The following is a 26,887-nucleotide window of genomic DNA, read 5'->3' as shown; positions in this document are numbered from 1 at the left end:
AAGGACAGGGTTGCTCAGCGGTCACCCATCCAAGCAGCAGCCACGTTTGATGTTGCTTGATACGGTTATCTTGCGATAACCGTTGTACCCACTACACAGCGCCATTGGCAACAAAATTTTGTTGTAATTAATGTATTATATCCAAAGACAAAAGGTTTATTTCATTAATTATTTTATTGGTACAGTTTTTATCATGAACTGAGATAGTGAATGATTCTTGACGTGAATCTGTTCACAGACATTTATTTTAAAGACGTGTGGCATAGGTCTACAATATGAAGATTAACTGACCCAATAAAATACCTTTCTTATCCCCTGCTCTAAATTCTTTCTTTTTTGAACAGAGTTTCGTTAGTTTAGATGAAAGGTTCTTATTTAGAGTTTTATTTTTTTAGTTTAAGACAACTGATCCTTCAACATTCTAAACTGATAACTATGTTGCATTTTACCAAACTTTGTTCATTTTTGTTACATCTATGACATTACAATATTTTGTACTGTTAGAAATTCTGTAATTTATATATAAAATTTGTAGTTTGCTGAAAAACAAGTTTTACCAGGGAAATTTACAAATAATAACCTTAATGATAAGTTAAAATGTACTTTAATTTATTAATATCATTACAAAACCATTTATATTATACACATTTACAGCATTATACATATTACTTTTCATAACAATTATGCATTATAAAAAACTACCTATTTTTAAAATGCTTTTCTTTCCTGTCTTCTCGTCTTGACATGTGATGTCTGTCTTCTTCTTCATCTTTGAATTTCCTTTTCCTGGATGTCTTTGAATCACTCTCAGATGATTCACTAACTTTTCTTTCACTCCTATAGCTTTTGGGTTCACGTTTTTGTTTGCTATTTTCAGAATTTGAGGACTGTGTTTTCTTTTTATGCTTCCTTGAGGTGTGCACACTGTCAGAATCTGAGTCCACATCACTTTCACTCGAAGAGGTATCCAAGTTATATTTTTCTTTCTTATTAGAACGTGTTTTCTTTGAACTTTTCTTCTTCTTCCTCCTCTCTTCTAAATCTGATTCATCTTTTTCCTTCTTTTTCTTTTTCTTCTTATCTTTTTTAACAGAATTCTTCTTAACACATCCACCATTTTCCATTTTCTCAAGTTTTCTGCAAAGACAGGAATTGTTATTAGAACATAAATAAAATGTAATACATCATTCCACACAAATTGTTAGAAAGTAGAATTATGTAAGAACCTAAAATTTAATACATTAGTACTTAATGCTGTAATGCAACAAAACATCATGAAAATTAGTATTTTTGGCACCATTTCTCAACCATCCCAAGATAAAGCCAAATTTTAAATACAAGGAATTATTACAAGATTTTGATAAGTGTTAAGAAAGTGATACCTTGGTATTTAGTTGTTTTACGTGTTTGAAATATCCAAAATTTAATTATTAAAAAAATTTGAAATGTACTGAAAAGTGATAACTGCAACATATTTGTAGAAATAGTACTTTTTTGGTTAGCTTGGATAAAAATTTGGATTTGCTAAACTTTTTATCAAGTTAATAAAAAAAAAAAAAAAAACTGTGAAACTGTACAACTTTGACATTTTAGACCACTTTGTATACAAGAAGTGAAATAAATTGAGTTTTTCTCAAAATGATCAGTGAACTTTAAAATGAAGTATGGCTCAACTTACATTTACATCTGAAAATCTTTCAAAAATGACCCCTACCTCCCAAAAAGTGCCATTTTGGGGGTAGTTTTGGCTGTTAACACATTCGAGTCTACGCTCGAGCCAGACTCGAGCGCCGTTGTTTAATCACCCAGCCGGCGCTCGAGCGTGACTCGAGCACAGCTTTGCCGATTGATATACGGAGTTGCCCGAGTGATATTCGAGTGCCGTCTGCTGCATTAGATAGCCAGCTTTGTTGGTTAGTTCAGAAAAATTCCGCTAGGCGCTACTACGTCATAACCGCTTGAGGCTTTTGTTTATCGACTGACGTGGCCTGGCGCGTCGTCAGTCAGTCTATCTACAACAACAATCATGGAGAGGCGCGCATTTCAAGAAACAATGGAAGAGGGCAGTATATTAGCTGAATTAGAGTTAGATACGGACTCTGATATTGTTGATGACACCGATGATGATCCGGATTTCAGCAGGTTCTACTGCATGGACTGTAATGTGGCACTCTGCGTACCTGACTGTTTCAAAGAGTATCACACTAAAAAGGATTTTGTGTGATTTTTTTAGCATTTGAATTTTTTTTGGCAATTAAAATTATTTGTAAATATGTATATAGTAAATGCCTTTAAAAAAATTATAATTACTTGTTTTATTTATTCAAAAGTTAGTTTTCAAGTAACACAAGACATGCGGGAGTTTTTATTTTTCTTCAAAAAAGGTGAGTTTTGAAATTTTTTAAAAAATTAATTAGATTTTATAGGAATAAAGTTTTACATATCAATTTAAAGAGGAAAGATAGAACTTTCAAGAAAATATAATATCATATACATGATATTTAACAGTTTTCTAAAAAAAAATCTGAAAATCCATTAATTTATGCAGACCAGGCTATAAAAACAGCAAATAGCGAGCCAGACTCCAATGTGTTAACAATATTTGCTGAAATTCATTGTGGCTGATATATGGGGGATTTTCGTTACAACAAAGGAGGTAGGTTTCTTGGTTCAGCTGCTATACATTGCAGACAAGTGGTCTGCTTTACTCTGTACAAAAGAAAAATTCCGTGAGGCAACTTACTGAAATAAATTCAGGAGCATTTGCATTAATGTCATATGCTTCAGTCATAAGTAGGGGTAAAGAAAGTTATGAATATTTTAGTTTGTACAGAATTAGAATTCACACATTTTTTGTTTGAGTTGGGTAGCAAGCACATCCATCATTGTCACACTAGTATTAAATGGATTAAAAGTTACAAAATCTCAACTGAAATACAGAAAGACAGACATAGACCATTGGTTGCATTTAGATTTTAGTTCTTGGTACAGTAAACAGCATGAGAGGAGGCACTTGCGGAATGATATAAAAACTGTACTATAATTTTAAAAACATTACTACTACTTGGTGAAATCGCTGCAACCAACATTACTCAATTAGTAAATTTTAAAGACTATGCGTCAGTTTAAACAAGTTTATATTGAGATAACTTTTAAAAATTTTGAATTTTAAAACCTTGTAGAAATAAACTGGTTGCTGACTGTAAATTAAAAAATGGCCTATCTTTTAGTATGTTGTAGTAATAAATTATAATTTTTTTAAACTAGTGTAGTTTTGAGAAATAACATGTAAAAGTCATTCTGTGAGGATTTTTTGAAATATTTAGGTCAGGAAATTTTTGTCAGTGAAAAAGTTTATTAGATAAAAAGTTGAACTAATTTTTTTTTATTTGAAACTTTTTATTCAGAGGTGTTTAGTTTGGCTATGAACAGGTGATTTAACCCCTCCCACACCTTAGACTTATTAGAATGGTAGACTTTGACCAAAACACCAAATACAGTTATATCCAATATTATAGATTATGTGTTTTGGAAAGTTTTTTAGTTCAAAAAAGGTATTCGAAATGCCTGGTGCACGCTTTATGTTTATCATAGTTGCCAAGGCAGTATTTATAACGAACGACCTTCACTCTGCGGCAGGGGGAGGGGAGCGCCCTTTGTCTAACTCCAGACCACCTGCTCGTCAGTTCTGCGTCTCCTACAGAGCCATAACCAAACATATCAGTTTAATTACATTTTACAATGAAATTAAATTTATTTGAAAAAAAGTTTTGTAAATATTTTATTTTTTATTTTTATCTATGCAAATTTTAAGTAAAAAGCCCTGTTTTTACTTTTTTGCTTCTATCTTTTATAATTAAGCCATAATAAAAATTAGCTTTGAAATTAAAGAAACATTTTTTTTTTACTTGTCTTGGCATTGTAGGATGGATTTATTAGATGCGTGAGAAGGGTTAAATGAACATATAGTTGTGCTCATGACTAGTGAAGGCGCATGGTTTGTTTTCTCATTTGTAAGCATGTTTGTCCTCATTTAGAGAAAAAATTATTCCATGTTTACTAATTGCATAAATTGTATCCGAAATTAATTACTATGTGATATCCCAACACTTTATTTGCATATGTAAGAAATTTCTAACTTAAATATAATGAAGTGTTACTAGCTGAAACATTATATTCAGATTTAATTTCTATAATTAATTGTAAAAAAACTACAAGTTTTACATTGTGAATGATTTTTTAACTACATTACTTTAAAAATAGTACTAACCAATACATACATGAAAGTATGGATTATTTTTAACTTATGATTAATACTTAATACACATCCACATTCTACCTCAATCCATATTCTCTTTCACAATCAATCCAATTCTTCAATTCCTGGCATGTGGCCATTATCATCATATTCATCTCGCAATATCAGAGCTTTAAATTTAGATATCTCTTCTAAAGCTTCGTCGATTTTTGGCTCTTGAGCCTTATATCATTTTCAGTTCTTTCCACATGTTTACACTTTGTCATGTATTCTTGTTTTTCAATTAGTGAAAATGTTTTCCTCACAACATTTTTAAAAATTCTTGTTTTTGAACATAGTGATTTTCCACATAGTGTTACACATCCGCCCAATTGAGTGTGTATTACCGTTCTTGAAATGATAGTTTAGTTAAGTAGCAATGGTGTTTTTATCAAAATATCGATGATGGTTTTCATTACTGATCCTGCAAAATGTTTATTCAACTATTTAAAAACTATTAAAATAGTATCCTGAGTTTTTACTTTTGTGGCAATATTGGAATTATTATTTATTTTAACCATAATGACCTTTTTACAGGTAAATTTAGATTAAAGTAATTTTGAAGAAAAAACCTAATTTAACATCTTGATTAATAGTTGTAATTTTTTTTTAATGATAATATTCTGACAAATTGTTTTCTAAATTAGACATTCCATTTACAATGTTTTATAAATATGTTTAATTAATTTGCAATTTTTAAATGTATTATACTATAGGTCTAGTGGTACAGATTAAACATGGGATTAGGTTTCACAGAACATATACTGCACCTAAATGTGTTAAAAGTTGGAATTTATTTACAAACTGTGACTGTGGCACAGAGTAAACCTACATAGCCGCACACACCGGCAGATATGACTGGGAGTCAAGCTAATGTCTTGAGTCTCCACTTACGATTATCCACTCCTCACAGTTCATCGTGCCACGTCAGGGCCAAGTGCCCGCACTCATCTTGTTTACTGTACATGGAACAATATTCTAAAGTTTGTGTAGAGTTTTGTTACATGCTGTACAGTAAGAAATTTGTATATTCTACAGTAAGAAATGCATTACAATTTGTTTAGTAAATAAATCATATATTGAAGAAGTAGCTTATCTCTTAATTTGTAGTATATTAAATTAGATAATTACATAAAAACAATAATCATATACTTTTAATTCTGTGAGAGATTTCAACAGAAAGGGTGCCTGTGAATACAGATACCACAGTTAAAATCTATTTAATGTATTGTTACTAATTATTATAACAAACCTCAAAAGCTTGAGTTTCTTTTTGGTAGATAGAGACTTGAGAATCTTTAAGTCTTCTTGAGTGACTTGCGTATCTTCTTCATCTTCACTCGGTATCATTGACTGAAAAAAAAACTTACTGTAAATAACAAGGAAATGGGAAATGCAAAAGTCACATGGTTAATAGTAATCAAATTAAACCTTACTTTGATGTACCTATATTTAATTTACAATATAAAACAACAGCAGTTTCCAAAATAACATAAGTCCGAGCAAAGTCCAAGTAGTAACATTACTGGAGGGAATTGAGGATATATTTAGATAGGCACACAAAATAAATATCAAATGTGAATGAACTCAGCCTTTGTCAGTAGATGTGCAGTCTTTAATGGCAGTTAACCCATTGGGGAACTTGTCTGAGCATTACTCGTCGCCGACGAGAAGGACTGAATAATCCTTCCTGATCAGCACTTATTGTGCTCTATCTAGTCACTAACAATCACATAATTGTTTGTTTTTCTGCTAGATCGCAGTTATGTGCCCTCCTGCATCCTTAAGAGCAATCACTCTGATTCGCTTTGTTATGTTGGCACACTGTAAACACAACTAATAGCTTGGGCTGTTAATGTTTAAATTTTGCCATGTGCTCAATTTTTATCACTGTTTTCATGAACGTTCTGCTTATATTCTGCAAATTGTGTGCTCAATGTTTAGGGTTTAACTGTTTATAGTTGTTGAATGAGGTTTTAGTTTTAAATTCATCTGTTAACTCATGGAACAAGACAATTTGCTTACTTCAGAAGTAGACAGATACTTGGAAAGTAATACTTGAAATAAATGATAGCAAACCAGATAGTGACAACAGTGCTGATGACGTAATTATTCAACACAATAAACTAGTGTCTGCTGACTGTTTGCCTTTAGAAGAAAATGACGACTTTGATTTAAAAAGTAATAGAGTATTGACAGTCGCTTTTGATTTTCTGTTTTTTTTTTTTTTTTAGAAAAAAAGAGTAAATAAATAATAAAATACATTTTTAAAACGTAGAGAAATCAACAAAGATTATTGTAGAGCAACAAATGGACTAAAATATCTCTAAAAATATTGAAATGTTAAAATGTCTGTAACCAAACTCATTCTATTAATATTTTGATAAGCGCATTCATTTTTGCCAAAATCAATTCAAACATTAAGTCCTAGAGAGGCTAGATTATTTGTTTCCTCAATGGGTTAACGGGACAAAAGCCTTGGATATTGTTACTTTTACCAGCAATTATAAGTAGAGAAATTTCTCCTTCAGCAAATTCCTGTTTAAATATAGGAAAAATTTCCGGTAGAATTTTTAATCCACCTCATCCACATTCAGGTGTTTCCTACTCCCTTTACTACAAAATATATAAATTAGAAAATTGTGCAAGCAGAAAGCCAAGAAAGATAATACAGGAAAATCTACACATTTATATGCGTATTGGTTCTTGAAATGAGCTGGTACACCTTTGTTGTTTGGTTGTAAGTTTAACTGAAAGTCAGTTTCACATAATCTCAGACATCTTTATATTTGATAAGCGAATCTCAATCACAAATATAACGTCATTAACCCTTTGGATGCCAACGTACCGGTATTACGGCCGTCGGCTACTCAACTGAAAATCGCCAACGGCCGTAATATAGGTACGTCACGTTTTTCACCTGTAATTTTCTTATAGTTCATCTTATTGCTGCGAAATTTTGACTAATGGATAGTCGATTAGTTGCTTTGCAACCACAAAGTAGTTAATTCGTTTATGGACTGTTTTTTTGGTCGTATTTGAGCTTCGCAGCTGTTGAATTGTTTGGTCGAGATTGAGGTTACGTTCGTGTTGCTATGCGTTGTTTACGTTTGTAATTCTCTCATTACTTTTGTTGTTAGGGCATTTTTACTATGCCCCTTTTATTAGATTCATTGGTACTTTGGGATTATACAGACCACACCCAGACATGAATCGTTATTTGACATTTAGCTTCAACTGATTAATAGATTAGCGTAGAACAATATTTCGTCGATATAAAACAGGAATTGTCTTATCGCAAACCCCTCCCCATCCTCAGACAGTTGACATTTAGCTTCTACTGATTACTAGATTAGCGTAGAACAATATTTCGTCAGTATAAAACAGGAATTGTCTTATCGCAAACCCCTTCCCATCCTCAGACAGAGGTCAAAGTCGAGCGGTGTAGTAGTTAACGTGATTGCAGAGTCTCGCCGCCCGTTCGCTTTGTTGTACTTTCGTATTTTACCCCTACATTTCTCCAAACACAAAAATTCAACAAAAACAAACATTACCAAACAAAAACTAAACTCTTTATTGAAAAAAAAAACACAAAACTTGTAATTATTCTTGATCAAACTCCGCCACCCAAAATGCGAATGCCTCCGGCCGAAGGTGCTTCCGAAGCTCGCGCTGATGTCAACGAAAGAAAAACATCTCTCGAGATAGTATCTATCAGTAAATATAATTCTAGAGGGGCTGATCAGAAATATAAATTGAATTGTAATGGAAAGGCAATTATGTACCGTGCAAAAAACTTAAATAATCATGTGATGCCGCGCGGCCTGTCGTAATCGTGATTCTCGAGAAAGATAAGATAACAGCGACCACAATACCGATCACAATACCTGGAAATGCTTGTTGATTGATGGAATGTTAGTTCTGTTACTCAAATACATCGTTTTATAATGTTATAAGTTCATTGAAAAAAGTTTAAGCGAATCTGACCTCATTAACAATTGATAATCTTTGTAAGTTTGTAATTTTTTAATTAAAAAGTTGTTTTTTCTTTCTACAATGTTTGTTTATAATATATCTATAAATTTATATTTTTGTGTTCTTCATAGTGGTGTGGTTGGTATAATCCCAAAGTACCGATTTGTATAGTGTCAAATATTGATTTGTGAATATAGTGTAACATTACATACAACGTCCATGCAAATTACAAAAACTGTGCCCGTGTCACATTTAGTGAAAAAAATCATAACTGGACTTCTATATAAGGTAGGCTTTTGAAATTTTGTAATTAGGTTAAGGGTTAGATATAGTTTACTAGGATATAACAGGAAATCAGCATACATTTTCTTTTAAACCACTTATTTGTGCTAAAAAAAATGTTTTTTGGAAATTTTAATATTTTTTTCTTAATTTTTAACTTTTTTATAAGTTTAAATTACATTTATGCAACTAAAATTTACCAACAGAACAAGGGCATTTCATAAGCAAAATAATGGTAAAAAAATCATCAATATCTGTTAAAAAATAAAAAAGTTATGATACATTTAGTGGAAGCTTGCAAAACTGCTGTAAATGCCCTTGGCGTTTCTGGGTAGTACTTTTGGAAAATGGGCTGGCATCCAAAGGGTTAAAACAAAACATATTGATTCAAACCAAAAAGTATTATTCAGCTCCAGCAAATATGATAATATTTTGGAATAATCAGTACAAAATTCAGGCAGATACTTGATAATTCTGAATCCAAACGAACTTTAGGTCTTTTAGTATGAATGTCTCTTAGTGGTTTAATTATACTAATAACTCTTTGTACACAATTTAGTTTTGCTTAAGTGACAGCAAGACTACTAAGGTTGTTAAATACATTTACACATCAACCATATTGTGTACAAAAGGTTAGAACATTAGTTAAAAAAAATAAAATTAAAAAATTTCTATTGTTTGAAGACACGTATGCAATGAATGTTACCTGGTTAGAAGTGTGCGGCAGTCCGATGTGATGTTGGGTGTCCAAGGCACTCTTCTTCATTGCAAGTCCATCTTCTTTCATCTGTCGCACCAACAGCAGAGGATCCAGTCCATTGGCTGTCTGACTGACACTCGCCTGCTTGAATAGTGGACACTCCTTGTCTGCCAACATAAGATAACAATACGAATAAATGATGTTTTTGTTGACAAGCAAAATTGGATTTTATTGGTTAGGTTATGCTAAAATAGAAAGAGCCCTTTTCTAACTTAATAACAGAATGTCTGACTTAATTAGCATTTGGTTTGATGCTACTCCACTTATAACATAATAAGTACCCCAAGTATCTAAAGTAAGTACTAGGGGTGAGTGTTAGAGTCTTGCGTTCTTCCAAAATATACTCTATTACACAATACTGCACTCTCGTGTGGTGAACAGTGTGAACATGAGAAGAGGACATCTAACGTTAAAGGATAATGAGGGATCAGTGGCACTATCTCAGTACTGTGTAAAATTTGCTCCTCTAATAAAATGGCGCATGGAAGCACTAAAAAAGGTTTTTGAAAAACTTGACCATTCTCAATCTGACCATTTTACAATATCTTTCAATAAATTAAAGGACAAAATAGTCACTTGAAAATTTATTTCTTAAAAGAACCATGTAGAATAAGCTTTTATCAGAAGCCATTGCCTACTTTTGTAGTAAGTGAACAATTATTAAGTAAAAATGGAAAAAATAAAGTATTCAAGATTGTAGAAAAGTATCCCAATCTCAAACAATTAATTACATTGCTAACAAGTGCCTCCTGTAATTTCTTTCAAACGAGATTACCGAGCTATCACTGGTGAACAAAGAAGCTTTCCCAGTGGAAAGGAGTTAATGCAAGTGAGTTATTTGGTGGGAGTTACATTAAAAGAAAAAAGTAGACACAACTGTGTTGTACTTTAGTATATTAAAAATGTATTCAATCAAAGAAATATATTTTTTGTATGTACGTAACATTTTGTACTTTCTGTTTTATATGATCCATAAAGTATTTTGTAATAGCTGCATGATAGAAATATTCTGAAATACACACTGCAAAAGTAGAGAAACAATACAAGTGGAAACTTTGATTCCTACAAACTATTTTTAGCCATGTCAGAGAAAGCGAAAAATATTTCATGTATAGTGGTTGTAAAACAAATCAGCATGTAGATTTTTGATAGTCAAGCCATGATGAAAAATGATCTTTTTCATTTTTCCTTCTAATGTTATGTTATAAAAGATATTCGAATTTGTAATATTGATGAATTTAGTGTAGAGATATTCCTGTTCCTGGGTTCTGTTTAAAAATCTATTGTTTTGTTGAAGCATCTCCAAGATACAAGTCAGTGAATTCCTCTAGGATACAATTGACTACATCCGAATGAGTCAAAAGATCAAATTTAATGGGTGTCCAGAAACAATATTTTACTGTAAATGGAAAGAGATGGATCATTAGTTGCATTTGATTTTTTGTTTCATTTCACCAATGCAGAAATATCCTACAGTTTTTATAGAATTTTTAATTGTTACACCATGTATTTATATATTTGTTTTCTGTAATACAAAATTATTTATTGATCAATATTTCTAATAGAAAATGTCTGTCTATATCGATTTACTAACAACCAAATAAGTAAGTATACCATAGTTCTAACTTTCTTACCTGTATTTATGTGACCCCACTTGTGACATTTGATGCAGCGAACATTACGTACTTGAATTCCAAATGGCTGATCACGAATCTCAGAATCCCCTTTGCAATAACTAAAAATCAACATGATTGGTGTTAAATATGTTGAATACAAGTACAAAGAAAAATATAACTATGTAAAGAGAATTAAAGGTGTAAAAACTACATATTGATTTGAGATAAATCAATACATACAGATTAAGCTTATACCATATCCTAAAAAGGAAAACCACACAATTTAAAAAAAAAGTTCAATGATAATTGGATAAGAGAATGTATGTTAGCAAGGCAAGCTTTGATTATTTCAAGGACTAAGTTAACTTTATTGGTCTGAAATACACACCACTGCTACAAGCTAATTATTATTATGTTTAAGGTTGTCTATGCAAAAACATTGTCTGTGGTTTTTAAATCTCACTCAGCGTAGTTTTCGTAATTTACCAGTTCGTTTGAAGAGTAACAATATTATCTCAGTGAACATCTCCTTGGAGATATTTTTAAATTTAAAAAGACAAGTTAAAATACAATCTTTAGATCTCCCTGCAGTAGCAAGGGAGCAGTATGCAATATTTGGTAGTTTGAACAAGGGTGACGAATTTCCCCAGGACGACCTGATTGGTTGCTTGCTGCTGAAACCATAGACTGGTCGGTCTCATGGTGTGCAAAAAGCCCTTGAGGCTTAAGTGCATGGCAATAGGTCACCCCATAGAAGAAGAAATCGGCCAAAAACATGGGGAATTATATAACAAAAATGTATCTATTACATTTTCTTTGTGTACACAGTTTCTCTTCACCCTCAGATGACAGTGGGTAGTTTATTATTATCTGGAGATTTTTCCGACATCAGATCATGTTGGACGATCTAGATTGTGATCTGAGGTCGGGAAAGTACCGATAGGAAATGCCCCTGGCCTTTGGTGTCACCCCACACTTCTGGCGAAAAAAGAAAAACATAGCCTCGATATAGTACCTAAATTCAACCTCAGACCTCATGAATTTTTTGTATTGATATCGTATAACAAATAGTAGATAGGGCCAGAGTGGCACCCATCTTGCCAACATCACTTCCGAAAACATCAAATCTTGAAAACACAAACTGATCAACATGATGATATTTAATTTTCACAGTAAGTCAAATAAAGTCTGTTCTTTCTAATAGGGTACTTTTTTAAGTCTCCGGTAAGAAAAACTCTTCCATACATAGTGGCCTCCAGATTATGCCAAAGCACCTGAAAGTGTTATAATGTTAATAATAACAATAGTTTTTTTACTTATGTATACATTAATTAAATAAGCAAAACAGAATTAGGTTTCATATTGTTTGTATTTTTCATCGAGAATGTCTATAACTTTTATTTTCTTTGGACTGTTTTGTTACATGACGTTTACCATCACAGATGCAGGAATCTGCTGCAGAAGCACTAATCAGGGAACAGTTACTGTCACTGTAGTTGTCAAAACAAAAACAAGGACGGAACCAAGTGTCACAGCCACACTTCACAAACATCTTACTGCACATGCGACAGATACAGCTGAGCAGCAGTAACACAAGCAATGCTGCCAACATGATGTACAGGGCCAGCAACAGCGGTTGCAGGATGCACCAATAGTCCCATTTGTTTTCTTCAGGACAATCAGTGGTTACAGGTTCACATGTTGTAATAGGTTTACATGTGGTTGGGGGGTCAGTACAAACTGGCTTCTTCACAACGTCCCATTTGTACGATTTGCAAGGTGCGGCATTTAAGTAATGAATACAACTTATTACATAAAATAATTTTGCTAGCATATTCTTTAATTTAGATTATTCGAGATTTTTAAACTTCTTGATGCTATTGTCTAGCTGCATATACACATTATATCTATGGAAACTAAAATAAAATAAGCATTTTTATATTGGCTAGGTTTTTTAACCCTCCTTCTGATAATCAATGACTATCCACCAAGTAAACATGCAGTTATGCTTGTATTTGTTATAGTATGACATATAAACTTATCATCTTGACTGAAGAGCCAATATAATAGCCAATATATAAGCTACAGTTTTTTTTTTTTTTTTTAGCATCCATTATGTAACATCAGTCGCCTGTCAAATTAAACTTTGTTTGTGTCTTGGTGTAGTTTACTTAGTTACCAGTAAGTATACTTGTATCATTACAATCTGTTTCATATAGTGATTACTATTATTTAGGGTTGTAAGTTATTTTATTTATTGTGGTAAAGTATCTGTAAATACCACATAATTGTCTTCTTCTTATATGGGTACGTATTTTTTGTGATTAAATCGGTAAATATTAAGATCAGCGACTACCGCTCCGATCGCCGTAATTTTTTGCATAACACAGGTTAACATAATTTCACCGAAAAAAATAGTCCCGATTGTCACATATAAAAACCCATTTTTCGGCAGTACAATGTTGGCAATACAAAACACATAAATAACAAGATTTTCGACTATCAAACTAAAAACAATGGCCGACCATGGTCGTTTTGATGAGTTGACAGTAGTCACGTGACAAACAGGAAAGTTTCCGATTGGCCGGGTGGATTACGTGACCTATAGGACGGCTTCGATTGACCGCCAGACGTCAACAAACAAACCCACATGAACAAGGAATAATTATTATTGAAGCTGTTGACATGGCGTGCGATGTTTCTTGTCACACGCTATTCTTCGAAGCATGTTTGTTTGATGAAAAACGCGTTATTAACGTATTTTGTGCGCACGAGCTTCCAACGAAGACAAGCTACAAATTAATTAGTTGTTATCGAGTTGAGACAAGTGCCTCCGGCCATCAGCGGGGTTCGTGCTGCCCTGCGCTGATGTCAAGGAAAGAAAAACATCCCTCGAGATAGTACCTATCAGTAAAATATAAAATTATAGAGGGGCTGATCAGAAATATAAAACATACCATTAGGGTATGTAAAATATTTTTTTAAATTTTAATTGTTTTAATTTTAATTTTGTTTAATTTTAATTTTTTTAAATTTTATTTTTTCAATTTTTGGGGGTGTAAACGGCCCCAGCGACAATCGGGACTATTTTTTTTTGGTGAAATTACGTTAACCTGTGTTAGTATGCAAAAATTACGGCGATCGGAGCGGTAGTTGCTGATCTTAAGATTTACCATTAAATCTTTAATCACTATATTGTTACTCTATGTTTCATTTTGTATGTTTAGCTATAAAGTGAAAACTCACCAGCACAGAAGATTATTCAAATTAAGAATCGGACAGGACTTGTTTTTATTTAGTTTATGAAATGTCACAAAGTGTTTTAAAACACTATATTTTAATAAATAGCACATGTCCAGTTAAAATGAAAGTATGTAACTCAAAAAATTGTTATAATCATTTATCAACAAAGTTTACAACCCTTCGTATTTGTATATTTCCCAAACTAATAAGAAAAATCTACTTTTAATGAATAATGAAATAAAATTCTAGAAAACTATAAAAAAATTAAATTTTTACAATTAAAGATTAATGTAAACTTCTTTCCTCATACAAAAATGCAATTCTTAAAAACAAATATAAAATAAAATAGGTGATATTGTAACACTAAATAATATTTTTAACTAAAACAATTTTAATACACAACATATGTCTGTTCAAGGTATGCTTTACACTAGTATTGCAAATATATATTTACAGTATATAGGGGTTCTGGAAAGTCTTGAAACAGTATAATATTATCTTCTGCACTCATAAAGGTACAGTAGAAACATTAAACTTTGTACATTGACATAGGGCATAAAATTGAACTTTGATGTAATTAGTAGCTCTTCACCACCTCAGGAGGATGGCCCGTAAGGAGTCGGTGGAAAATCTCAAATGTAACCATAGAGATTTGCTTACCATTTTAAAGGTCTTAACATCATGCAGCAAATTAGACCTCAAAAGGTTAATCCTAAACTAAATGGCGACACTCAAAAGTTTCAATACTGATCTTATGTGCAAGTTCAAAAATGACTTAATTTTATTCTAACCATATCAGAAGAAGCAACAAAACTTCACACATGATTACTGTACACAAACACCTAAGATTTATTCTGTCCTGCTATTCTTCTATAGGAACTGTGCACGATTGGGTCAGTAGACAACTTTTAATTGGTTCATACACACATAATTTTAAAGGATTAGTCAAGCAAAGAAGTATGACACAACCCGCTCATCAAAAACTTTATACGTTACAAAATGGTGGGGGTTCATAGATTTTTAAAAGTAAACTGTACACTCAGTAGAAAAGTCAGGAAATTGCTTTAATTAGTTTAATTTTATATTAACAATTTGTAGTGGTTATTAACAATAACATGACACCACATTGTAGAAGAAGCTGCATGTATTACAGTAGTTGTAATAAAAAAGAGCACAAAAAGACAAAATTAAAAGTATTTTGAACTTAAAAGAATTAATAATCTTCCCTTATCCTGAAGAAAACTGAAATAGATTACAGGTAATAAATCTAGAGCAAGCTTATCAATTAATTCTTAAATCTCAATACCCAAATGGCTTAAATATAAGATAAATGTACACATTTTCAATATCTATTTGTGTCACTAATGATGATACAGCTGAGTCTCAATGTTTTCCTAGTTGTGTATTTATATTTTATGGTTATATTGTTCTTTATTGTGTTTATTGTTTATATTATACATTTGCATTATTATGCTTCCTGAAGATGTGCATATAAAATCCGTGAAATATAGAAGTTATTCAGTCATGTGTTAATTTGTTTCAATATATATAATTTAAGTATTTAAGCATACAGAGTGTTCACCCTGTACATCATAAGACTTTCCTTTTCTGAAAATTCTACAGTTTATAAATAAAGAATTTAGTTAAAACATAATTTTACATGTATTACTTAATTTCATAACAACGCTCTAACTTTCTGCAATCTATTTAAGAATTCTCCACATCATCTCAAGATTAATCAAAAAGTGTAGTTTTCTTTAATATTCCAGAGAAAAAAAAACAAACTACTAGTTTTACAGATCCTATTTTTATACCATTTATTATAACACAGAATACTTCATTAGAAGCTTCAAGTTGGTTTAAACTTGGTTTCTATTGAAAAGAATCTAAAACTAAGAATGTTTTGTCTAGTTTAAGGAAATCTTACAGCAACCTATTCTTAGGATTTTAGTAATATAGCTAAGTTCTACATTGCTAAATTAGGAATTTGTATTGACAAAAATTTCTAACTCATAGCCACAAAAACATTGCAAACCTCTTTTTACTATTTGTAAAATTCTAACCGTAATAAATAAATATCTTTTTTATCTAATAAAGTATATTTGGTACTTTGGTATTATCCAGAGGCTGTTATTTTTGGAAGAGTTTTCCTTACTGGGAACCTAAAAAAAACTCTATTTTTAGAAAGAACAGACTTTATTTGACTTACTGTAAAAGTTACATACATTACGATCGGTTCGGGTTTAGTGCCTCCCAAAAAGAAGTGATGCTGGCGAGGAGGCCACTCTGTCCCTATATACTATTTGTTGTCTACAAATAAAATGTCCTAAATGCGCTATAGTCAGCTTTGTAAAAGTTCTAGCAAAAAGAAACAAAATGAATAATTTCAAAACTATGATGGATGGTATTTTTTTTTAAGTTGAAGCAATTTAAATGAAAATATATTATTTTTGAATAGCTAAACAAAATTGGGGCTAAACAAAATTGGGATAGAAACATTATTAGTGCTTAGGAAAATTAACAATATGAGTAAGTTACTAAAGTACACATCAACTTTTCTTGCTTCTTGAAAAGAAATTCTTCATAATGTCAAATTTCATGCCAGAAAGCATTTCTGCATTAGTGTTGAACTAGTCATAAATTATTGTTTGGTTTAACTTTCTAGTTTGAGGCACCTTTGAACCTGCGGCAATGCCTTATAAGCCTATTGGTAAATCCATTAGTGGTGTGACATCTATGTGGTGAATCAAGCAGAAAATCATCAAAAACATGCACAGCAAATCTTATGCAATGCTGATTAACATTCTCATCCTCATTGCTGTACACATACAAATTGTTTATAAAAGCTAATATTTTTAAAGGTTTGATAATTTATTCATATTATTTGATTTCTATCACAGTATTTAAATTTAATTTGCAATAACAGATAACCTAAGACAAAAAGTACTCACTCTTCTCTTGGAGCATTAAACTTGCGCTGCCACTCAAACTTGTATTCTGGTTCATCGTCTTCACGTTCTCTTTCTTTCTTTGCACCAGGAGGAGGTTCATACATGAAATTCACACTGAGTTTGTCTTTGCTCTCTTTACTTAACATTGCTCTGAAACACATGAAACTAGATTCATTAGTAAAATGTTAATAACAGTTGTTATGAGTCTCTTTTACATAGGGTTGCTATATTACCCCATTATTATCATCAGAGATCACCGAATTTTGAGGGTAAAAATTAAGCTTCACACAGTGTTAGCAAATTAGACAAATTTATTTTTTAAATGTTGTAATAATAATAAGTTTTAAAATGCAAATTTTGTGTTTAACCCTTTTACTGCCGACGTCCGACATATCGGACGTCGGCATTTTTGCCGAAAACGCCAACGTCCGATATGTCGGACGTCTGTTTTTTTTTTATTGTTACTGGCTACTGTTATGTTCAAATGCCGAAATATTCGGTATTTTGGTTGTTTAGGAGGAAAGGATAATGAAAGAAGCCATTTGAAGAACTTTGGATTTCTATTTTCGTCGTCTTTGACTAGAATTGACGAACTACCTAGACAGCTGTCAAAACCAGATGATCGGGTTAGATTACTGAAATCTTCGTTCATTGTTGTTGTTTACAATGTTATCGAAAGTTTTTTGAAGTGTTACTTTTGTTGATCAAGGATAAAATGAGTAAAAGAGTTACATCTAACTCTCCTGTGAGTGAGGGAACAATAATTAACAGTCTAATCGATGGTGGTGTACAAGAGCAAGACGAACTGAGTGACGATTTCCTTCAGAATTTGTCAGATTCATATGCCGATATTAGTGTTAAGGCTATTGATGACAATCAAAGTGATGTGGATGACACTGATGACGATCCTGACTATCTTACCATCAGATAATGAGGAGTTATTAGATAGTGAGGGGGATGTGGCACAGATAAGTTTACCTTCAACTTCCACTGGTAGGCCTAGAGGAGGCCTACCAGTTTTGGGAAAATCCTCATAGTGCAGCTATGTTTCAAGGTAGCACCTTCAAATTTGGTATATGTTCTAAGCAATTGCTCTAGTTTATAATGATATCATGCTCAAAATTTTAGTATAATTTTAAAAATAAATTATCAGATGCCAAACACAATTTTTATTTTTTTTATTTATTTTTTATTTACATAATTTTTAAAATTAAATAATGAGTTTGTTTCAAATTAAAATTTCTTTTTATTATTTAAAAAACAGCATTTAAATACGAGTAAATAAAGTAAAAATTCATGCAAATCTAATGAAAAATAAAAAAGATACAGCATTTTTTGTAAATGAATGCACAACAGCGATTTTCCCCCTTGGCAATTTTGACTGGTACGATAAAAAAATGGCCGGCAGTAAAAGGGTTAAGTAGAATTTATTTGTATCCAAAGCTGAATTCAATCTCTCTGTATATATTTGTTAATAATGTTTGGTTTTTTAGTGGAAACTTTAGTCAGCTGTTGTCTTTATCAAATTGTAGGCATAACATTAACAAATCATTAATTTTATGTTACAATGCATTGAGATGATTTTAATATTTAATTTTGATCATACAAGGTATACTCGAAAATTAAAGAGAATTTTTAAATTTTTGAAACGTTTATAACACTCAGAAACCCTTGTTTTACTCATAGCATAGAATAGAATAGAATAGAATAGAATATTCTTTATTGCACATATTCTTGGAGAACAGGGCAAAAGTCATGTTTATGTTACAATTGGTGTATGAGTTAGTGTTTGTCAAAAATTGTGTGTGTTCTACATTGAACAAATTCTTGGATTGTGTAAGTTGGTCGCTCCAGTAGCCAGTTTCTCAAGGAGGCTTTGAAGTTTCTTTTCTGGCAGTCTTCTTAGGGATTCAGGTAGAATGTTGAAGAACATTGCTCCTCGATAAGAAGGTTTCCTCTCAAATAAGCTGAGATGATGTTGATTTAGGAGAAAGTTGCTCCTGTGTCTGGTGTTATAGGAGTGTCCGTCTCCAGTCCTTGCTTGTCCTGATTTGATTGTATAGAGGATTGTCTCTTGGATGTAGAGTCCTACTACAGTCAGTTCTCAGTTCTTTGAAGGCTGTTCGGCATGTGTCAAGTGGTCCTAGTCCCTTTTAGAGCTCTAATTGTCCTTTTTTGTAGAACCAGTACCCTTTGGAGATTTGAGATTGTCGGTGCCTCCCCAGGCTATCAAGGCCGTATCTCAAGTGAGATTCAAACAACGAGTAGTATGCTGTCATAGCTACATCAGTGTTGCTGATTTGTGCAATTTCTCCTTATTGCGTAAAGACTGCTATTTAGTTTTTGACAGAGCTGAGCTGGTTGATGTGTGGTTCCCAAGAAAAATTTCGGTCCAAGGTGAGTCCTAAATATTTTCCGAATTCTATTGTTAGTTACTTCTGGGAGACCATGATAGTTATTTTGAGTAGCTGTAAAAATTAGTTGTTGGGTTTTTGATTCATTTAAAACCAAATCATTTAGGTTGCAATATTGTTTAGCCATATTAAAAGCTACAAAGGAGTCAATGTCTAGTTGATCTTTGTTTTTGTTTGCTACAATAAGGGCTGTATCATCGGCGTACATTACCATTTCACAATGGTTTTGAAGGTATTCTGGAAAGTCGCTAGTCAGAAGGATATACAAGACGGGTCCAAGAACAGAGCCTTGCGGCACTCCTCTGCTTACTGGTAGTGGTTCAGATTTTACTTTTTTGGACCGTGTTGTGTGTAGTGTAAGTAATTTCCACAATCTGTGTCCTATTGCTGAGGTAGCTCTTGAACCAGTCTATTTCTTTGTCAATGATTCCCAGAGTTTGCAGTTTTTTTGTAATGAGCTTGTGGTCTAGACAATCGAAGGCCTTAGTAAAGTCCAAAAGTATACTTGTGGCTATATATCCTGCTTCCAATTTATCAATGATGGTTTCAATTAGTTGGACCAGTGCTGTTGCTGTAGATCTGTCTTTTACAAAACCATGTTGTCTCGGAGTAAGAAGGTGGTGCTGTTTGAGATGGTCCAGTAGTCTAGTTAGCACTACTCGCTCCAGGATTTGGAAAAAGTGGAGATAAGTGAGATTGGACGATAACTGGTGGCTTCGTCAGTTGCTCCCAGTCTTATATTTTGGATAAAATTTTTGCGAGTTTCAACCCGCTGGGAAAAGTCCCTTGTAAAAGTGATTTGTTTATAATAGTTGTTAGTGGAGTGATAATTTCATGTTTGCATTGTTTGACCAATTTAGAAGATATTTCATCGTCTCCTGTTGATGTTTTTGATTTTAAGGTGTCTATGATGTTTCCGACTTCTATTTCATTTGTCTCCTGGAAAATTAGTCTTGGTATTTGGGGTATGTAATTTGGTTCTATTGTGTGTGTTGTTCGTTGTTCAATTTCCTTTGGTATCAAGTGTTCTGTCAGCAATTGTAGCAAAGAAGCTATTTAAGTAATTGGCAATGTCTATTGGAGAGTCTGATGCGTAGTCCTGTATGTTTAAGCGTTCAAGTTGAGTTTTTTTCTAATCTCTCTTTTCTTTCATTATTAATCACTTTCCACATGGCTTTTGATTTGTTGTCAGATCTTTCAATGTAGGAGGAGTTAAGCTGTTTTCTTAGGGTTTTTAGTTTTAAGTCGTAGGATTTTTTCCTTTGGGCTGTTTCTTTTTTTGTCGTCAGGATGGCCCGTAATGTGTTCTCGATTTAGTGCCTCTAAGTATGCGTTTTTTAGCGCCTGGCTTTCATCATCCCATATATTCTTGGTGGGATTTCTTTTATGTTTTACTATTTTGAGAGGGCAGGCTATGTTCATTGCAGATTGGAGGATCCCATGAAACGCTTTATAAGCAGCATCCACATTGTCCTGTGAGCATAACTTGTGACCAGTCCTGTGTTTGTAGATTATACCTCAGTTCTTCTACGGTTCTTGTGTTAAATTGTCTTCTGTATGATTGTGTCTGCGTGGGGCTTGTCATGTTTGTAGAGATAAAGCATAACTGGGCAGTGTGATCTGAGAGGCCTGTTTTTTAGCACTCTGGTTGATATTTTCAGTTTCGTTAATGTTGGTGCATATGAAAATCTATAGAAGTCTTGCTGTGACTGGTTATTCTTGTAGGGGGTAGGTGAAGTCTGCTCAGTCCATAGCCGTGAATCATATCGTCCAAGTTTCTTCTGTCGTTGCTTGCCACCAGGTTGTCTACATTGACATCCCCTATTACGAGTACCGGGTTTTTAAAAGATGTTATTTTGTCCAATTCAGATGATAAAATATCTAATGCTTCTTCCAAGTTGCTACTAGGTGGCCTGTATAAACCTAAAAGGTGCAAGAATCCTTGTTTCATCTCAATTTTTTAGAAGGATGGTTTCACATATAAGTTTCTGATGTGGTTCCTGATAAGGATATTACTGTAATTTTATTTTTAAGGTTTAAGTTTGCAAAGGCAGCCACTCCACCTTTTCTGTGTTGTTGTCTATTAAAGCTGCCTATAAGTCTGTAGCCAAGGATTCTAGTGCTCTCCAGCTTTTCGTTGTTTAAGCCATGTTCAGTAAGTATTAGTAAGTCTGGTTTGTTGTTGTGGAGGAAAATGAGCAAGTCTGTCGGTTTTGTTATGAAGGCCGTCAATATTTTGGTGTGCAATCATAAGTTTCTGGTGCTTATTTCTAGGTTTGGAAGAATTTATATTTTGGGGATTTTGATTTATTTTTGGTTCTTGTGCTGTTGCTAATTTCGGCTCAGCTATGTCCTTGTGGACTTGATTTTGGTTTTGTCTAAAAAAGTGTCAAGTTGGTGGGTCGCATCCTGTGAAGAGGTTTGAGTCTGAGGTCCTGGTTGTGTAGGAGACTGGTTAGGCATATATGAGGGTGGCAGTTTCACATAATGCAGAGGGTTTGCCGTATTTTTTTACCTTGTCTTTATAAATGTTAATATTGTTCTTGTACTCATCAATGTGATGGTTGAAGAACTCCTCGATACTTTCTCCTTCTTTTCTGATTTTTGCTAAAGCTGGTGGTGATCTTGAGATCTTATGGGAAGATGTGGAAGCTGAAGTTATTTTAAGGCCAGGCATTGCTGATGTTGGTGTCGTCAGAGGACTCGTTTCAGAGGCTTGTCGCCCTGGTTTGTTTTCTTGAGTCCTGTCCTTGGGGTGTTGCAGCCTCCTTGCATTTGGCAACTTGCAATGCTAACACTGAACTGAGTCTTCTTTTTGTTTTTGGAGATTTTTTTTTGATACATTAAATTTAGAGCAGTTTATTTTTCTGACTTAGATGTGATGTCATTTTGTGGGGATTTGGGGTTTGAAGAGCAAGTTTTCCCAACTTGTTCTTTTTAATTTTTGTATTTCCGCACTCAGTTTCATATTGCCTTCTTTTAAGGGCAGTCAATTCGGTAATTGTTATCAATGGTAAGAGAGTCTCTCCTGTATGTGAGCATGTTTGAATACCAACGTCCCGATTGGTAGCTTGAGGGATTACTGATTTTATTGACTCCGATTTGGAAGTGAGTTCTTTTTATAGTTTTTTCTAAGTTAAAAATTGTTTTCTCTAGATTGTCAATAAGTTTGCGTTGGTTGTTGTCTTGTTCTTCAAAAAAATTCTTGGAGCTTTGTTTGGTTATTTCTCTCCTTGTCTAGCTGGCTCTGTAACTTTGCCAGTTCTTGGTGTAAATTCTCGACTTTGCTTCTATATTTTTCTTCAGTTAGCTCCATTTTCTCTGTCTTTTCTGAAGTATCTGCCTAGCAGGCTCACCATAGGCCTTTGTAAACATTTTCCACACTCTGTTACACTTTATTTAATTTTTCACACAAAATTTGATCCTATCACAAATAGTTAAAAATCAATCAATAGTTAACATACTAACTTCCAAGACTTTTGATTTAAACCATTATTTATTGAAAAAAAAAATACTGACTTTAGTTCTGTTCCATAGTAATTAGAATTCCAGCTTGGAACATAACATTACGCTGCATACTCAATGGAATACATGTACTTATGTACCAGTACATCAATGTAAAATAATTAATTGCTTACATGATAGTTAAATAAAAACCATTTGTTTACTCACTCAGTCATTAATTAAACAAAATAATACCGAAGCCATTTCACTTTTGTTATGTGATTTGTAAATATACAGGCAAGCGCGGTGCAAATGCCTGTCACACCAAATAAGCCACCATACGTGACGTAGCAGTGATGGTGGGGGAACAGTCTGCCGGCCCGGAGTTCATGCTGGCCCCGCCTCAATCCATTAAACGTTTCAAGATGCCAGTCATTTGCATGTGGGCAAAATCTTTACCTGGGGCATTTCATAACACAGATCAGAATACATGTTCTGAAAATGTTCAAGGAATTTCACGCAAAATTTATTCTGACTTATTTTTTGTTAGTAGCCGTTTAAAGTTAAATAAGTATACAATTGTACCGTTAAAATGAATATTTTTACATACATAATTGATAATTGATACTATAATACATATAATACATATGATAATTGATACATATAATTGATTTTGGTAAATAAATAAAGTTCACATTTTTACAAAGAAATGTAAATGCTTATAACAATTTTTGTCTTGTAAGATTTTAAGATTATACAGTTTCTAAACGATTGAAAGCATCATATTATATTAACATGCCAACATTGTGATTTATTGTCCCATCAGTGTTGTGCGAATTAAACATCTAAACTAATAATGCATAATGAGTTTGTAATTTAAAGATAACGGCCACTTGTAAAAATTCATGTTTTTATATTTAATGCATTAGCTTTTCGGAAACAATCTTTTTAAATGGAGCTTTCAGTTTAATCCGAAACAAGCACATCACAAGTACTTTTTAAATACTTAGTATAAAAAGTAATAAATTACTTAAAATCACACAGGACATACTGTCACTACAAAATTATTGTCATTAATGGAAACTTCATCCACAACTTTACTATCATCATTATATTTACCAACAAGATTTATTATTGGGTTTTGTTTCAAGAATAAACTATAAAATTAAAATGGAGCATAATTTAATAAATATTAATAATAAACCAACGAGAAATAAAAAAATCTCACATAGGTGAGCGTGTGACTGTTGTAGTTTAACCACTAATTTAATCCTTGAACTATATTCTGTTATGTATTAAATGACAAATAATGAACGGCACATTTTTTTTAACACGTCTTATATAAAACAAAAACCGAATATGAATGTTTTAAAGACTATAATCATCCTGTTATCAAACATCCAGTAAACCACTGGCTCTTTTTGAACATCCAATTAAAAGTGAGATTAGTACTTTCACGTACTTTTAAACTTCAGGTTAAACTGGATGTTGGAACTGAAAGAGTTAACCTCCAAGCATTCACTTTATCGCTCCTTGGTTTTAAACTGGTTTTTTCAATTTGTAAAGTTTTAGTTTCAATTATGCAACAAACACGTTTTTTATTTAAAAATAAATGGGGATTACAAGAAATATATTTTGTTTCCATAATTTGTATTTTGTATGTGCTTTTTGAAAATAGAATTTTTTTGCAATTATCCTTCATTTCAAAAGTTTGCAATCGCTCTAGAAAATGCAGTCTGAACTAAAAATTTACTTATCCAAAATATAGTTTGTACAAAATTCAATGTACTTTTAGAAAATATATACACTGTTTAGTATTTACAATATCAAAACACAATATTGACAGAATACAATCACTTATGGTTTCTAGGAACTTGTTAGGATTTAGTCCTCTTATGATGTAAAACCATCTATATTATGCATATTTTTATTTACAACTAAATGTGTATTACAACAAAAAATATTTCAAAACCCATATCACAATTGTTACTACAAAATTACGAACAACATTAAAAAAAAAAAAACTCCTGGCACCGACCAGTCACTGATTTTCTATAAGTCACATAATCTGGCCAAATTGGATAAGCATCTAGAGACAGAGCGTGGGAGAAAACTTGTATTCAGCTGTTTAAAACTATATACGTCTTATTTCAGATGGTAAAAGCTTGGTCTAATGATGCCATTCTAAAGAGCAGTATACACGTCATGATTGCAACTACGAATGCCCCAGACATGTATCAATGTCACAATCACAACAATTAACACCAGGAGGATTAAACAATATGGATGAAAAAGGTTTGTTACCCCGCAATAATAATGAAAAACTTTGCGAATAGAATACAAATCACATATACCAAAAGAAATAACTTAAAGCTGAACATAAATGAATCATATTACATTAGACTTATTATTAATCTTATGGGGGGAAAAAAATTATTTAGTACCCTGACATTTTTTACAACTGCACATACCAAGTATCTGCTCGCAAGGGAATATCATTGTTCAACACAGCAAGTAGCAACAACTCAGTAGTTGTTATTTGTATACAATTTTCCATCTCATCAGATATCACAATTAACTCCTTTAATTTTCAAGAATTTATATTAGACTAAACAAGCTACAGGATTGGCCTCATATTTTTGTACTAATAATCTAATACAGATGTCTTACTTGTTATTGTATAGATCTTGTTCCTTCTCATACTGGACACGCAGTTCTTCCTGTTTCTTTTTGTAGGAGTCTGCTTTCTGCTCTGCCATCCATACCTAAAAATAACATTCATATTATAAGAGATTGAAAACTTTTTGGCTGGGCCCAAGAGAAGATAATTTCTTAGTGGTGACCTAAAGAAACTACATTATTAGAAAGAACAGACTTTATTTGACTTACTGTGAAAATCACATGTCATTATGACAATCGGTTGTTAATTTTTGCCTCCCAAATGGAAGCGATATTGGTAAGAAGGCCACTCTATCGATACTACTACTTGTTATTACAGTAGAGTCCCGTTAATCCGACCTAATTGGGACCGAGCCCTATTTGGATTATGTGATTGTTCGGATTAGCCAGAATTACAGAAAAATACAATTTTAACTTGAGAATGGGTCTAGTTTGATATAGAATTATCAACATTGTTTATTAAAACATGTTTTCTGACTGTTGCATTGCATTTCTTGACAAATAAACGTGTTTGCGAATACTAAGTACATTTACCGTATTTAGTGTGAGAGTTCTATTGTTAAGCAATGTGAGTCATCCAATAAACTCTCTTCAATGCGACAGAAGACAATAACTGAATTTATGTCTTTTAACAATTAATATTGTACTCAATAATAATATCAGTACTGTACGTCCAATTTTTGTTTGATTTCACTTCTTAATACAGTAATTTAACTCATACTTAACCTATAAGTTTCAATTTGGTACTGTATTTAACTTCATTATTTATGTACTGTACCGTACACAATTTGTCTTAATAAAATACCGTATGCCTATTTAATTAAAGTTTTATTTATGTACGAAATGATGCACCCATTTTCATTTTTTAAGTAATTAGTTCCTATAACTGTTCATTATCGTTATAAATAATTCCTCCTGGACCTGTTCGGATTAACCGACGTTCGGATTACATGTGTTCGGATTAGCGGGACTCCACTGTACGCAATATAAGTAGAATTAGATTAGGTAAAAAAAGGGTTATCACCAAGGGGAGATGGTCTTTAATTCAATGCAGGCGTTTGATAGGAGGGTCTTGGGGACTTACGGCAAGACTATTGTACTGGCTTTATGTTTCCGTAGTCAGACCTGCACTAATGTATGGAGCTGTTGCCTGATGGCCAAAGATGGCGGTAGCTTGTCTGGCTGGCATCCAAAGGATGGCTTGCCTTGCTATCACTGGGGCCTTT

At 32.7% G+C, this 26,887-nt stretch overlaps 1 protein-coding gene across 1 annotated transcript in view; it reads right to left on the bottom strand.

Moving 5' to 3' along the window:
• Positions 1-576: 576 nt before the first annotated feature.
• Positions 577-26,887, bottom strand: part of LOC124362822 (corepressor interacting with RBPJ 1) — a 32,763-nt gene continuing 6,452 nt past the window's right edge. The window contains exons 2-7 of the mRNA XM_046817653.1: positions 25,653-25,747; positions 17,125-17,274; positions 10,949-11,049; positions 9,261-9,421; positions 5,550-5,650; positions 577-1,137 (exon numbers count right to left, since the gene is read on the bottom strand). Of these exons, the coding sequence (XP_046673609.1) occupies positions 699-1,137; positions 5,550-5,650; positions 9,261-9,421; positions 10,949-11,049; positions 17,125-17,274; positions 25,653-25,747 (1,047 nt within the window). The 3' untranslated portion in view covers positions 577-698. The remainder of the gene's footprint in view (positions 1,138-5,549; positions 5,651-9,260; positions 9,422-10,948; positions 11,050-17,124; positions 17,275-25,652; positions 25,748-26,887) is intronic.

The sequence above is a fragment of the Homalodisca vitripennis genome, chromosome 5 (genome assembly GCF_021130785.1).
Source record: "Homalodisca vitripennis isolate AUS2020 chromosome 5, UT_GWSS_2.1, whole genome shotgun sequence".
Classification (NCBI taxonomy): domain Eukaryota; kingdom Metazoa; phylum Arthropoda; class Insecta; order Hemiptera; family Cicadellidae; genus Homalodisca; species Homalodisca vitripennis.
Note: the sequence above shows the minus strand (reverse complement) of the source record. Positions and strands in the feature narration are given on the sequence as shown.